The sequence below is a fragment of the Coloeus monedula genome (genome assembly GCF_965178545.1).
Source record: "Coloeus monedula genome assembly, chromosome: Z".
Lineage (NCBI taxonomy): Eukaryota > Metazoa > Chordata > Aves > Passeriformes > Corvidae > Coloeus > Coloeus monedula.
The window spans coordinates 83,565,525-83,581,002 of NC_138822.1; the positions used below are offsets into that span (position 1 = coordinate 83,565,525).

The window sequence follows — 15,478 nt, forward strand, 5'->3', positions numbered from 1 at the left end:
TGTCTGAGAGCTCCAGGGTCCCCATTGGGCAGAGAATAACCCACGTAACACGGTCCCTCCTCGCAGGAGCAGGGCTTACTGCTAAGCTTCCTGGTTAAACCACCTGATGGGATCAGCAGAGGTTAGCAGCACCGCAGGGGCTCAGTGGCAGAGGGCTTGGAAAACAACAAGTCAGCAGCACTGCCCTGAAAACCTGTTTTGTTTGGGGTTTTTTATCCCCTCACCCCGTGTGAGATCCAGTCGGACCTGAAAGGGAGTGGGAGAGGATGGAGCGGGGGCATCATGCAAGGCTTTATCTGCGTCAGGGTTTCTGCAGCCCTGGGTGTTATCTTGTGCAGTGCCTGATAGTCTCTGGAGAGTAAATATTTTCTCCTGGGGCAGAGCAGCCCGTGGAGGAGCTGGGAACAAGCCAAAGCGAAGGCATTGCTGTGAGGTTAAAGACTGGAAGGGCACTGGGCTTGTGCCTGGTGTTCCACCTTGCCTGCAGAACTGGGGCTGCACCAGTGCCCCTTCTTCTTGGGGGAGTGTGGGTTCCCATTTTCCTTATTTCCCTCTTCTTTAGAAATAAAATATATGTCTGAACTTCCCTGAGGTTCCTGACTTTCTAACTTACAAGTGAATTACAGTAACACTTTAAATTGCATCTTCTTTCCTGAAGCACTGCTGCATCCTTTGGGTGGGTACCCCAAGCTGCCCTTAGATTCTGTGAATACTCTTCTACACCAGGCCATACAACAAAGAGTTAATGCTAACTCCATTTTTTTCCTTAATTAGCCTGTAGAAAAATCATGCTGCTAAGGTAGTTGTGGGAGATAAGAGTGTTTTTAGCTAGGTTCAATGCAAATACATATTTTTATTTGTTGAAACAGGAGACAAAATAATGTCAAGTCCCATTTCAATCCAAAATTAAATCTGTCTTAAATTATTTTACAATGGAGAGTTGTGGAAATTCAGTGTGCATCACCACGAAATAAAAGAAAAAATCCTTTGTTTAAAAATACCAACCCCTAAAAAAAAAGGAAACTATTTTTTCAGGTTTTTTACTGTTTTCTTCCCAGTGGTTTGGCTGCAGTGACTTGACCAAAACTATTTAAAATTCATCAAGCCAAATCTAGGCTGCTGGCAAACAAGCGATTTTTAAAAATAATATTGTTATTATGTGATGGACTCAGACTTTTGCTTCTTCAGGGATGAATTCTGTTCCTCTGGAGACTGTGACAGAGGAGAAGCACGACCCTTGTCCCACACTGCAGGAGGGGACATGTGGGGCTTGATTGCCAGGTGTCACCTCTGGTTCTTGGTGCTAGAAGGCCTTTGCATGTCATGGACATGTGGGAATGCTCACCAGCAGCAAGGTATTCCCGTGGAGGTACCAGGGTTTTCAGGAAGCACTGGCACAGGTTTCCCAGAGCAGCTGTGGCTGTTCCATCCCTGGCAGTGTCCCAGGCCAGGCTGGACGGGGCTTGGAGCAATCTGGGATAGTGGAACGTGTCCCTGCCCATGGCAGGGGGTGGAACTGGATGGTTTTGAAAGTCCCTTCAAACCCAAAACATTCATGGTTCTATAAAAGCTCTAGAGGGAGTGGGAAGAGCCTGCCCCAAGCCCCAGAGTTGTGTGTTTATCTTGGCATTCTTTGCATCTTCCCCTGAAGCTTCCAAGTCCTGCACTACCTCAGCACTAAGAATGAGGTTTATTTTCTTTATCATTGATACTGCATAATTTGTTGCAGAAGTGCCTTTTCCAGTTCCCTGTTAAGCTCTGCTGCTGAAGTGGTCGATCATAAAAGACCCCTCGGATGGGCATCCTGTGCAGGCACCCAAAAGCAGGGAATGGTGAAGCTTCACCTTCAAAACCCTTTGATGTGAGACACCATCTGGGTGTACAGCACTAAACAGTCTCTTGATTAATTAAATTATCCCTTATCTCGTTTTTTTTTCCTTTTTTCTCCCCTTTTTTTCTGCAAAGCAATATAGTTTGGGCTCTCTATTTAATCTCTGAAGTCAAAGGTCCATGAATAGCAGGCGTCCTGCTGTGATGTTTCTGCTGAAGCTTGCTGATGCTGCTCCCCTGTGCTGCCCCTGCAGCCCTCCCCCCATGATCCTTTGGGTGGGTACCCCAAGTTATCCTCAGATACTGTGAATTCTCCTCAACAAATAATTAATGCTAATTCTTGTTTGTTTTTTTTTTTTTTTTGCTTAATTAGCCTGTAGAAAAATCATGGTGCCAAGGATAGTTGTGGGGGATAAGGGTGTTTTTAGCTGGGTTCAATGAGAGCAGGTATTTTGTTGAAACAGGAAACAAAATAATGTCAAGTCCCATTTCAATCCCAAATGAAATGTGTCTTTAAATTATTTTACACTGTAATGGAGAGCTGTGGAAATTTAGTGTCCCATGAAATAAAAGAACAGGGTTTGTGTTTTACAGGAGAGGGAAGCAAGGCAGGATGGAGGAGCTGGTGACACCCCAGTCACATGTGTAGTGCATGGCACATTTGGGTCCATGGTTGGTGCAGCAGGTGGACACAAAGAGCAGCTCAAGGGTATTTTGGGACAAATTTGAGTTTCTTGTCCCCAGTACACCAACAGCAGCACTGGGACTCAACAGGGCTTTCTTGCAGTGCCTGAAGGGAGCCTACAGGAAAGACAGAGAGAGGCTATTGGAGTGACAGGACACAGAGGGATGGCTTCAAACTGACAGAGAGGAGTTTTAGATTAGATATTAGGAAAAAATCAGGTGGTGAGGCCCTGGCACAGGTTGCCCAGGGAATTTGTGTCTGGCCCATCCCTGGAAGTGTCCAAGGCCAGGCTGGATGGGGCAGCCTGGGATAGTGGAAGGTGTCCCTGCTCGTGGCAGGGGGTGGGACTGGAAGATCCCTTCTAACCCAAAGCATTCTGTGATCCGAGACCTGGGGTTAGCAGAAGGGACTGGTGTCAAGGACACTGAGAGCAGGGAAGATCACAGGGTTGGTGAATCCCAAAGCTGTCTTGCTCAGGGCCAGTCCCAGCTATCCTTGCTGCTGATGGAGGTAAATAGGCACTCCCCAAGCTCATGTTCATTTCAAAACAGATTACTTGTCCTGTCCTGGAAGTACCTGTCTTTCTATTTGCTTTGTAATAACAAGCACCTCCCTGTCCTGCTCCCGCCTGCCAGGACTCAGCCAAGTGAAGCTGCTTCATTTTCCTGTTATTAATCAAACCCAGAGGTCCCTTGGGTGATAAATGTGCAAGTGCTTGCAGCATCTTTGTACCCTGGGGGTCATCAGGCTGCTCTTCCCACCCCCATTGCTGGCTTCTTGTCACTCCTGACTCACTGTAATTTAGGGGGGAATAACCACAGGTGGAGTGGTGCCACCTGGGAAGGGAATTTTTGGAGATCTGCAGCAGCATTGCTGGTGCAGAGCACCCAACAGAGTGATAGTCTGGGAGTGATCGCAATAAAATGCACTTCAAGCCTCAGAAAGGAGGCTGGTGGCTGGCCAGTAGCTCCCAAAAATTCCTGTCTGGGGAGGTGCTTGGTATTTTTGGGCTGGTTCCCTAAGGCAGGCGTTTTCCTGGTGAATTGATTCAAGCTGTCTCATCAGCTGCTGGAAGGAGCTGAAAGCTGGGGATGGATTTGAGAGGAGGGTTAAGCTCGTGGGCTTGGTTCATGCTCCTTGTACAAAGCAAAGCTTGGGGAGGGTCTGATCCCCCACCCCATCCTAGGCTGGGCATTCCTACTGCTGGGACTTTGTCAGTGTGGTGGGTTCACAGGGAGCCCATCCCTGCCACACAGCAGCATCCCTGGGCTTGGTGAGGCCCTTGGTGGGTGCCTGTGCTGCATCATGTCCCTTCCTGGGGCAGCTACTGGGGGCCCAGTGCGAAACCCGGGTCCATCTGGGTATCACATTTGTTCTCCTTGTTGCAGTGGGAAATTATGTGGGAGAATATGGCATGAGATCCTTGTAGGCTGAAAAGTGGATTTAGGGTCTGCAAGGGCATCTAGGAAGAAACTCTTTTATGGAGAAATTCTTCCCTGTGAGGGTGGGGAGGCCCTGGCACAGGGTGCCCAGAGCAGCTGTGGCTGCCCCTGGATCCCTGGCAGTGCCCAAGGCCAGGCTGGACATTGGGGCTTGGAGCAGCCTGGGACAGTGGAAGGTGTCCTTGCCCATGGCACGGGGTAGAACTGGGTGGGCTTTAAGACCTCTTCCAACCCAAACAATTCTGAGATTCTGTGATTGTCTCAAGCTGTGAGAGCTGCCTTAGATGACGCTCTTTGCCCACAGCAGTCACAGTTGAATTTGGATGGTCCCTCTGATTGAAGTGGGAGTCACTTTTCCGTAATGCAGTCACTTTGCTGGATGGAAGCTGACTGTCCTGACCACATCCAGTTCATGTCTCCAGGAGCAGGAGCTAAGGAGGACACTGTCCAACCTACAACTTCCAGGTGAAGGAAAAGCTTTGGTGACTGGCTCAGTCTGGGGTCAAAAATATGAGAGTCAAATGCCTTGCTGGGGTGTCTATCAGGCTGTGCCTTTCTCTGCCAAGCAGAAGCTTCCAAAAGTTGGGAAGAGCATGGGGAATGCTGGCTGTGGCCACCTTTGTCATGGTGAACCTGTTCATGTGGTGTTGGACACTGACCCCACAGGATTCCCTTTCCGTATGTGCTTCTCCAGGCCTTTTGCTTGGTTTCCTGACTCTTAATTTATTATTATTATTATTATTATTATTATTACCAGAAACAGTATGAGGAAACATCTGCTTTTCCTTCTGCATGTACAGAATTGCAGAAGGAATTGTACTTTCCCCAAATCCTATTCTTTTCCACTAGAATATTTAGAGTATCTCATCTCATGGCTGCTGCCCTATGGGCACTGATAAGGTCAATGACTGATGGTCCCAGGGTGGTTGTGATGTAAAAACGAATCTGCTGCTTCTTTTATAACTTAAACATTAGAACACAGTGGAGTAGTGGGGGTCCAGAGGCAGGTTTGCGAAATTTTATTTGTTTGTGGGTGTTGTTGAGTGGGATTTTTTAGGGCTTTTGTTTGTTAAGAACTGAAGCTAATTAAAGATTCAGAAAATCTCTGAATATACTCATTTGTGCATGGAGTTTTTCAGTTGAGCTTAACTAGCTCAGAGAGGACTTGGTAAGTTGTTGTCCACTTTCCTCTGCAATGTGGCACAGGTTTACTTGATGATTTATCTTTCCAGTTCCAGCTGAACAACTCATGTTGGGCAGAATGCACAGAGATCCCCGGGAGTGAGCCATCCTTGGGTCAGAGGGAATTCTCTCTCCTTCAAATCTTCTTCCTCATGTAACCCCATCCCAACCAGCACCATACCCAAGGCTGGGAAGGGTTGCTCCCTTTGGTTGTAGCAGCAGCAACCCAGGGAAGATTTGCTTTTGATGGTGCAGAAGGTGGCTGGTGTTTCAAAAATCTTGCTTCCTCATTCCTATTTCCCCTTTCAGAAGCGTTGAATTTGGGATGCACCTGAGACTCTCCTGTCCCTAGCCTTGTTGCATAGAAGAGATTCATTTCCAAAAAAGGGGACAGCTGTGATGAAGAGAAGCAGGTGGTGGGGGTGGAGGTGAGAATCCTTAAGGATGGGAACCTCTGAGGTTTAACAGGGCCAAGTGCTGGAGCTGCACCGGGGTTGGGGCAACCCCTGGGATCAATCCAGGCTGGGATGAGCAGCTGGAGCAGCCCTGGGAGAAGGACCTGGGGGTGCTGTGGGGGAGAGCTGGACCTGAACCCCCCGTGCCCTGGGCTGATCCCCAGCGTGGGCAGCAGGGCAGGGGGGATTCTGCCCCTCTGCCCCGCTCAGGGGAGACCCCACCTGCAGAGCTGCCCCAGCCCTGGGGAACAACAGCACAAGGACCTGGAGCTGCTGCAGCCAGTCCAGAGGAGGCCACCGAGATGCTCCAGGGCTGGAGCCCCTCTGCCCTGCAGCCAGCCTGGGACAGCTGGGGGTGTTCAGCTGCACAAGAGAAGGCTCCAGGGAGAGCTCAGAGCCCCTGGCAGGGCCTCAAGGGGCTCCAGGAGAGCTGCACAGGGACTGGGGACAAGGCATGGAGGGACAGGACCCAGGGAATGGCTTCCCAGTGCCAGAGGGCAGGGCTAGATGGGATATTGGGAAGGAATTGCTGTCTGTGAGGGTGGGCAGGCCCTGGCCCAGGGTGCCCAGAGCAGCTGTGGCTGCCCCTGGATCCCTGGCAGTGTCCAAGGCCAGGTTGGATAGCACTTGGAACAGCCTCATTTAGTGTGAGGTGCCATTGTCCATGGCAAGGGGTTGGACTGGATGACCTTTAAAGGTTTGTTCCAACCCAGACTGGTCTGTGATCCTAGGATTCCCAGGAGGAGAGGACCAGCTGGCTCCTCCTAGCATAAAATCCATCCAGAGTGGCAGCTCCAGAGTTTTGGCTGGTGGCCAAGGTATGTTGTCTGAATGCTGCTCCAAGCTGGTATACAGGCACAAAAATGCTTTTTGCCAGTGAACCAGGGGCATGATTTAATAGGGATTAAGCAGCCTCCACGCCTGCCCTGCCTGCTGACCAGGATGCTCTGCTCCTGCCCAATCCCTCCCGTTGGCAGCCACCAGCAGGATGGATTACTTCAGCAGGTTGACATCTCAACTTAGAGTTGGATGTGTCTTTTAGGATTACAGAGCTTTTCACAGCCCAAGTGCCCATTATATTGCCTGGGTGCCTGGAAAGAAAAGGTTTCCTTCCTGATAATGGTTTCCCTTCATTTATTTACAAAGGATGATGCACGGCAGCCGGCACGGGCACGCGAGCGACTGTGTATGGATCAGCTTGTGGTTGTGATGCTTTTGTTTAGGATGTGGGCTGTGCTCTCTGCCTGCAGAGCTCTGCCTGCACAGGGAGTTTTACACCCTGGTTGCTGCTTCCATGGGATCATGGCTCATCCCTTGGGATGCCAAAAGAGCTGGGCAAAAGACAGGTGTTGTGACCTGCCAGATGCATCGCAGAGGTGCACACACAGGTGCATGGTGCACGTGTGCAAGCTCATCTGGCAGGAGAACGTGCTTGGTTCATGTCTCCCAGCATGATCCCTGCAGCCATCACATCCTGCCCAGCTGCTGGAGTGATGCTCTGTGCTCTCCAAGGAGAAGCAGTGCAGCTCCAAAGAGGAGAGCATGTGTGAAATGCTGTTTCTTCAGATACTCATAATAATTGTTCAGTATCTTTACCTGGCAACATTTTCCTTTCTAGGGGTGAAAAATAACAAGGGTAAGATGTAACATTGGCTCTCGTTCCATTAGCTTGTACCAGGAGCAGGGGAATGTGGAAATTGATTATGTCTGGCTTAAGTCACAGTTTGTAGCATGAACCAGTGTAAAATAGGTTATAAAACTCAGGCTGTTCACAATTCAGGGGTTGTTGATTGGAGGCTTTTTATGACCTGTTTCAGATTTTATATCTAGAAATGCTGATGCATTTCCATGTATTGAATTTGTATCAGAATCTGTGAGCATTCCTTGCTGTTGTTGCTGCAGCCAGAGTGATGCTCCAGCAGTCTTCTTGCCCTGACATCCCCTGCAGAGGAGCATCCCATGGGGTGAGCCCATAAACCCACCTCCACTCACCTGATGTTCAGATAGTAGTTTTCTTAGCTGTGTGCTGTTTTTTCCTTTTCTATTTTGATAATATCTATCACAAGCCAAAGGTAATGTCTTCCCTCAGGCAAGGAAACCCATCTGGTGGAAAACCACTCCAACCTCATGCACGGATTTGACACACTTAAAGTCTTTATGTTTCTAAGGGTGATGTGGCTTTTGGTTTTGTTTAAAAAGAAGAGAAGAAAAAAGATCCACTTTCCAACCACGAAGAGCTGCTTATTGCAGGGAAGCAAGCTACATAATAAATTATTGTCTGGGTGAGAATCAGGGATTTCTGGCTTTCTGGTTACTGCTCGCCCTTCCTTGCTGAATCAAGCTGGCTGTTTTGGGTTGGATTCTGCAGCACTTGGCTGTCCCTCTCTTTTTTTCTCCCCATTTACTTCTGTGTTTGTTTTAATGGCTCTGTTTCAATGCACCATGGTGTTTGCCTGCTGTGTTCGTGCCAGGCTCGTGAGTGGCACTGCAATGTGGAAGCTGGTGGGCTCCTGTCCTGTCCTGTCACTGGGGTTTTTCTGCATCACCAGGTACCAGAAACCAGACCTGAGATGGGAGGGATGGTGAAATACATTAAATGCTCAGCCAACTGTGCATGCATCAGTATCTGAAAAGCCCAAGGCTGGCCCCCAGCAGTAAACACTCGATGTGGTTTTCAAAGGTGTTTACATTTTAATTAGAAAAGGCTCAGATCCAGGGTGTAATAATTTACATTTCTACACTTGATGTTTTGGTGTCTGGAAAGGTATTGGGTTTAGAGTAGCAAGTCCAAGAAAGAGACCTGATGCTTTGTGGAGATGCAGCAGTACCTGGGTACAGGGAGTCATGGTTCATCTCTGTTGCTTTTATTTTCCCTAGTAACTGTTCCTGCGGGTGGCTGGGTACAAGAGCTGCCTGCCAGCAGTAAAGATAAACTGCTCGTCTCGTTCTCTGAGATACTCTCACCGCTTGAGAGAGACACATTGCTAATTGCTTGTTGTTGGAAATGGGCTGGATGAGGAGAGGGAAAATATTGCTACAGAAGGGGCTCATTAAAAGGAGATGCTGGGAACCGAGCCGTGCTGATGGCCAGGAGTTCCAGCCCCAAACGCAGACAGTCAAAGGTCTTTGTGCCTGTGCTGCTGTCAGAGTGTGAGCTGGTGCATGGTTGTTTGCAGAGTCGAGGCACACAGAGGGTTTCACCTGACCGGAAGGTGCTGATAAGTAGGTAAGAAATAGAAGGGTTGTCCTGCGCTATCTGCTCTGCCCTGGTCTGTGTGGTCAAAGCATCTCTCATGTATGGGGGATTTTGGAGCCTGGACAAGAGGTGTGAAAGTTGGTGTTGGTCGTTCATGAGAGAGGATGTGATGTCTGGGACCAGGATGGGGCCCTTCCCTGTGTTTCCCTGGGGATCAGGTTTGGTTCGGTTTTACCATCATTGCATTCAGGTATGGACAAATCTCGGCTGCTGAGCTGTTCCTCAGTTCATGTCCCAGGTGTCTCAGAGCAGAAGGGACCTGCTGGATCACAGTCTATTATAAACTCCCAAGGGAGAACTAACACAAGAGGGATGCTGGATGTCCTATCACAGAACATTCTGGAAGCAGGTGGCTGCATTGGTACGTGAAGAATTTGCACCGCAGCTGCCTTTTATAGGAGGCATCTCTTGTTCCTAGAAAACTCTGGGATGATAAATCTCATGTGGCAAGACAAAGGCTTTCAGGGATATGTCAGGATAGCTCTGTAGCTTGTCACAGCCTGCCTCTGCAGCAGCTGGCCTGTGATGGCATTTCTGAGAAATAAATCTTGTATGCATAAAGGATGCTCTGCATTCCTCCTGACTGCACTTTGGAGTCACAGAGGAATGGAGGATTGGCCTGGGATTTTTTCAGTGTTTAACTGGAGGATAAGTAAGGAAGAGACATGGGTTTTCCAATTAAATGCCTTAAGTCAGTCATTTAAGCCTGAACAGCTGAGGGAGGCCATGTTGTTGGAAAGATGGGCTGGGCAGTTGCCCTTTCTTGGGATTGGTGGTGGTTACACCTTTCAATAACTGAATTTCTGTTCAGGTGTGAAGAAGCCAAATGCAGGAAGTAGTTCTGCCTGAACTCTGTATTTTAGAGTTCTTTCTCAGTGACCTTACCTAGGCCTTGGCATTGGGTATTAGCACCTGGCTGTGTAGTTGTCAGGTAAATCTGCTTCCAACTTTCACCAATTTGGCATGTGTGACAGTGTTGTGCTCCTGTTTCTCTTGCTTTGGAAGCCACAACCTTCAAAGAAATTCATCCATGTGTGCAAAAGCATTTTAGGCTCTTAGCATCCATCCAACAGAAGCAAAACACTGGGAAAAGCAATCTATTCATTTTCTTTCCTTTGCGGATGCTCGATCACGTTGGGCCTCGCGTAGGAGCAAGGTGTGGTGTTGTTGGCCTAACAGCAGGTCAGGATGTGGGTTTGTCTGGATGAATTGGAGCAAGAACTGGCTTGCACTTGGGTCACCCCAGGCCCCTAAAGCTCTAGGCTCAGGCAGAGGGGCTGGAAAGCTGGGAAAAGGTCCTGGGGATGCTGGTGCTTCAGTCCTTGGGACAGCTCTGGGTCCCTCAGGACAAGAGAGACATGGAGGGGCTGGAGCGTGTCCAGGGCAGGGAACGGAGCTGGGAAGGGGCTGGAGCCCCAGGAGCAGCTGAGGGAGCTGGAAAGGGGCTCAGGCTGGAGCAAAGGAGGCTCAGGGGGGACCTTGTGGCTCTGCACAAGTCCCTGACAGGAGGGGGCAGCCGGGGGGGTCGGGCTCTGCTGGCAGGGAACAGGGACAGGAGAGAGGGAACGGCCTCAGGTGAAGTCAAGGTTGGATATTGGGGGAAAATTCCTCCATGGAAGTGGCTGTCCATCCCTGGCAGAGCTGCCCAGGGCAGTGTTGGAGCCTCCATCCCTGGAGCAGTTTAAAAGCTGTGTGGATGTGGCACCTGGGGACATGGGTCAGTGGTGGCCTTGGCAGTGCTGGGGAATGGTTGGATTCAGTGGTCTTGGAGGGCATTTCCAACCTAAACAATTCCATGATTCAATGGTACTGTAAGAATTGTTTTAGGAAGATCTCTTTATGGGTAGCAGTTTTGCTGTAATGTTGCTGTGCCAGCGTGTTTTTGCACAGAAGCCCCAGCTCCTCCCCTCAGGGAATGGTGTTTGGAGGGCTGGAATCCCTTGGCATGGCTGGGACACAGGTGGGTCTCACCCCAGGGGAAGAGCTGTGTGAAGTTGCCCTGCCTGTGCTGTCTTGGCACTGCCAGGCTGCTGCAGTCCAGGTTTTGGAGAGCTTTTGGTGTGGAGGGGAATGGCTGGAGCCTCCTCCCTGGGGGAGGACGTGGGTGTGGGGTCCTCTCACCCAGCCTGCAATGAGCTGATGGAAATACATCACTGTCCTGTGTGTCTCTGGTCTTTTCATCACGGACTCACCGTTTCTTATATCATTCTGATTGCAAGTTCCGCTCTCCTGTTGCCTCCCAACCCAAAGTGGGTTCCTTCTCCATTGCAGTATTTCGCCTATCAAACTCACTACTTGTTTCCACAAGTTCAGCAAGCCTGGAGCACCTTTGGGAGAAAGGGAATGAGCCTACAAGTGTCATAAAAAATGCTTGTTCTTATTATTTGCTGATGAATGGTAAAACTATATAATTGCCATAAAAACTGCATAGTCTTGCTAGAGCAAGAACCCCATTTAGATCACCCTTAATAATAGCTATTAATAATAATTATACATTACAGTAATGCTGATAATTACTAAGTTATAGTAAGCCATTTGCACTTCTATTGACTTTTTCTGCTGATGATTCCTTCTTTAATGATCACAGTAATGAGCACAACATGGGCTCTGTAAAATCATAGAATTCTACAATGATTTAAGTTGGAAGGGACCTTCAAGGTCCTCTAGCTCAAACCCCCTGCCATGGGCAGGAACACCTACCACTGCATCAGGTTGCTCCAAGGCCCATCCAACCTGGCCTTGGACACTTTCAGGGATAGGAAAGATTTGGAAGGTAATTTTCAAACTCCCAAAACGTACGGAGTTTGTGCTTTGACAAAGTAGAGGGGAGGGAAGGGGAAGAGGGAAAAAAGTGCAAATTTGAGGTTGATCTCCCTTAATTATGATTAAGGAATGTACCTGGGGTCTGGGAATCTTTGTGGTAGGTGCTGAGCCAGCACAGAGCCAAGGGATCACAGCTTCATGAAGAGCTCTCACGAGCATTTGTTTGCTGAGTGTGGGAAGATGCCAAATGCTTTGATGCTCAAGTGTGGGTTTGGGTTTTTCTTTGAAAACCTCTTTTTTGTACGTGTTTTGAGGGCGAGGTGAGGTGGGAAACCAGCTCCAAGCACAGATCACCAGGAAGAGCAGGAGTTGAGTGATGGTTTCCTTTAGAGGGAGGTGAAGGTACCACAAGATGATTTGGTTTCAGAGTTTCCCACTAGAGATCCACAAATATCTCAAATATGTGGTCTGTGTTTGTTTCCTGGACCTGGTGAATTCTGACAGATGTGTTTCCTTTCAGTTTGCCATCTCTCCTGTTGCTACTTGACAAAATGCTGGTTGGGCACCCCAAAAGTGGAGGCATGTGCTAGTTCTTCTTCTACTTCATGTTTTATCATGGGTATTCAACGCGGAGCATCCCCAGGGGACTGCCCTGGGCTTGGTTTCCTCCAGTGCCGCCCTCAAAAAACCCTAAAATAGGCAAAAAAACTTTGGGCTTTGTAACGTGTGGCCCAGTGGGGTGGAGGATAACCTCTGACCCTGCTCACTCCATCCCAAGTGATGCCACCTGTATCATTTGTCCCCTGCCTCATGCCATCTCCCCCTGCCATCACACCCCTCCAGGACTCATGGGAGCCTCCTATGCTCCCAACTCTTTCTTTAGTACCTTCTGTTTAATAATTGGTGCTTTCCATTTGGTAATTGGCACTAATTAGTGAAAAGGAGAGAAGCATGCCCTCCTCCAGGGCTCCTCCTTTTTTCTTTCTTGACTTTTTTCTTTTTTCTTTGTCCTTTTTAGTATGCCACATGATTTTTGTTCAGGAGCGAATGTGTGATATTGATCTACATAATGAGCCTTTTTGACAGTCTGGGCACATTTGGGAATAACTCCTCGAGCAGATGAAATCCTTTAGGCCAGTACTGCTCATTCTCTGCAGTTTCCAAATGAAGCCACAATTGTTCAGAAGTGACAGAGAAGAAAATAATTCAGGAGCTGGAAATTACATGAGCTGGGAACAGATATTTTTTTCCCCCCCTTCCCTTCCGGATGGCATGTGACTCACTCCGAATTTGCTTAGCAATTTTATACTCATCTCAAAGCAGACTCTTAAATACCCATTCCTGGTGAAGGAGAGGGTGAGGGATGAAGTTGTTGTGTCCTGCAGTGTGCTGGGAGCTCCCGTGTCTTCTCCCCTCCAGCTGCAGGGAAGGAGGAATGGGGGTCTTACCACAAGACACTGCTCCAAGGCCTCGTTCTTTCCAAACATAGAATTAAAAAATATCCTGAGCTGGAAGGGACCTGCAAGGATCAGAGCCCAGCCCCTGGCCCTGCACACACACCCCAAAATCCCACCCTGGGCATCCCTGGCAGTGCTGTCCAAACGCTCCTGGAGCTCTGGCAGCCTCGGGGCCGTGCCCATTCCCTGGGGAGCCTGGGCAGTGCCCAGCACCCTCTGGGGGAAGAACCTTTCCCTGATCTCCAACCTAAACCTCCCTGGCACAGCTCCAGCCATTGCCTGGGTCCTGTCCTGGTCACAGGGAGCAGAGAGCAGTGCCATGCCCAGCACAGTTCCAGGAGCTGGTGGTTTCTTTTCTTTATGGTGTTACTGGCATTGAGCCCTGGAGAAACAGGAAGAAGAGCATTATAAATCCCCTGCATCTTCTGTAGAGCCAATTTTCTGCAGCAAGAGGTTTTAAAAGTGAATTCTGTTCTGATCTCTGTTTCGCCTCCTCAGTGGACCATTGACAGTCACACCATTGTTTACTGCCACTGCCCTAGAGAAGCTTATCAGTTATCATCCTCTTCCTCATCCTTGTCCATTACCCCCAGCTTCTCACCCGTATCCAGCACAACTAGTGCTTTGGATTTATTAAATCAAACATGTTAGTGTGGGGGTTTTTTTCTCCTGTGCATATGTCTGGAGGTTTTCAGCAGTTTGGGTTTTAAGCAGGAGGACAGGAAATGTGTCTGTTGTCCTTAAATGCAGGAATATTACAGAAATGGAACATTTTTTGCATGCCTGGAAACCCTAAATGCAACCACCTAGGATTATTATAAATATTACTGGAAATGCAGACATACAGCAAAAAATATCCTGCCTGTGGTAGCCAATAGGCTTTGTCTGCTGGGTTTTTTAATCTTTTTTATAATTACTGGGAAATAATTCCTTGCTGTCTTTCTTTGTATCGCTTTCTCAGGCCCCCTGTGTTCCCGGCGTGTCCCCTGAAGGGATGGAGAGCTCCTCAGTGGCATCAGCCTCCTCGGAGGCGGGGAGCAGCCGCTCCCAGGAGATTGAGGAGCTGGAGCGCTTCATCGACAGCTATGTCCTGGAGTACCAGGTCCAGGGGCTGCTCACAGACAAAACTGAGGGGGACGGCGAGAGCGAGAAGACACAGTCCCATGTCTCACAGGTGGGTGAAAGGCTCTCTGGAGGGTGGGAGAGGGGCTGGGGCACGCTGGTGGCTTGTAGGCTGGGTTGGGGATGCGTGTCCCCAGCTGAAGTAGCTTCTCCAGGGTTTGGATGTGAAGCAGGATGTGATAAAACTCTGGGGTTTGGGCAGCTTGCTTGTAGGGGGATGTGTTTGAGGTCTCCAGCCTGCTGGTAGCAGTCTCCTGATGCTGGGTTTGGTTTTTTATGGTCTCAAGGCACATCACTGAAAATGTTGGATGGGGCTTGGAGCAACCTGGTCTAGTGGAAGGTGTCCCTGCCCTTGGCAGGGGGTGGAATGAGATGGGCTTTAAGATCCTTTCTAACCCAAACCATTCCATAATTCTGTATATGAGGGATCCCTTCTTTATCTGGTATCAGCAGTGTTTGATCTGATCTGTCTGAGCTCTGCAGGTTTGCTGGAGCTGAGGATCTGACCCAGAGCTCCAGACCTGTTTTCATACCACCTCAATGTAAAGAAATTACTAAAGGAACCTTTTTAAGAACAGGTTTTGGTGAAGAGGTCTTTTACAATTTGAGGATCAAAGCCCTTAGAAGCAGGAGAAAATATATTTAAAAATCTAGTGATCCAAAGTGTATTTTTTAACCAAAGGCTGGAAGATGTCTGTGTTTGAAGTGATGCTTTGGAGGGGCTTCAGGTCAAACAGACAAGTTCTACTTATTAACGTGTCAAGTTCAGAAGTAGTATTGAATTAGAAATAAATTAATAGACAAAGTTTTACAACCTCTTCCAGCCTGTCCACTGCTCTGCCAATAAGCCTGGGCTCCCTCTGCATCTTAAGGACAAAAATTTCTAATTCTCTGAAAACCATGTGCAGTTTTTGCATTAAAATCCTCGATTACAGCAACCAAATCCATCTTCCAGTTGTGGAAATGGCATTTTAGCTTTCCTTCCTGGCCTGCCCTGGAAAAAAGGAGCTGCTGAGTTTTTAATGTCAGTTCTGAGACTGTTCTCTTTCAAGATGGCTGGGTTCTATTTTGAAAGAAAAATTCCTGATAATGAAAGATCTGAACTCTAAATGAAATGAATGATCTGAATGAAAGATCTGACTCTTTTAATTAAACCGCTTTTAGAGGCGCCTCAAATGAAGCAGCTAAATGTGGTTGTACCCCAGACCACTGATGCGGAAGTTTAATTAGGATTTATTGTGAAACTTCATCAAAACGCAGCATTTTGTATTTCTAGGGCTGTGTAG

General features: G+C 48.5%; 1 protein-coding gene across 4 annotated transcripts in view; it reads left to right on the plus strand.

Annotated features, from left to right (window-relative positions):
• CTIF (cap binding complex dependent translation initiation factor) overlaps positions 1-15,478 on the plus strand; it is a 148,350-nt gene that overhangs the window by 14,474 nt on the left and 118,398 nt on the right. For all 4 annotated transcript variants that reach the window (XM_082300848.1, XM_082300849.1, XM_082300850.1 and 1 more), the window contains exon 2: positions 14,032-14,244. In XM_082300848.1, the coding sequence (XP_082156974.1) occupies positions 14,065-14,244 (180 nt within the window). In that variant the 5' untranslated portion in view covers positions 14,032-14,064. The remainder of the gene's footprint in view (positions 1-14,031; positions 14,245-15,478) is intronic.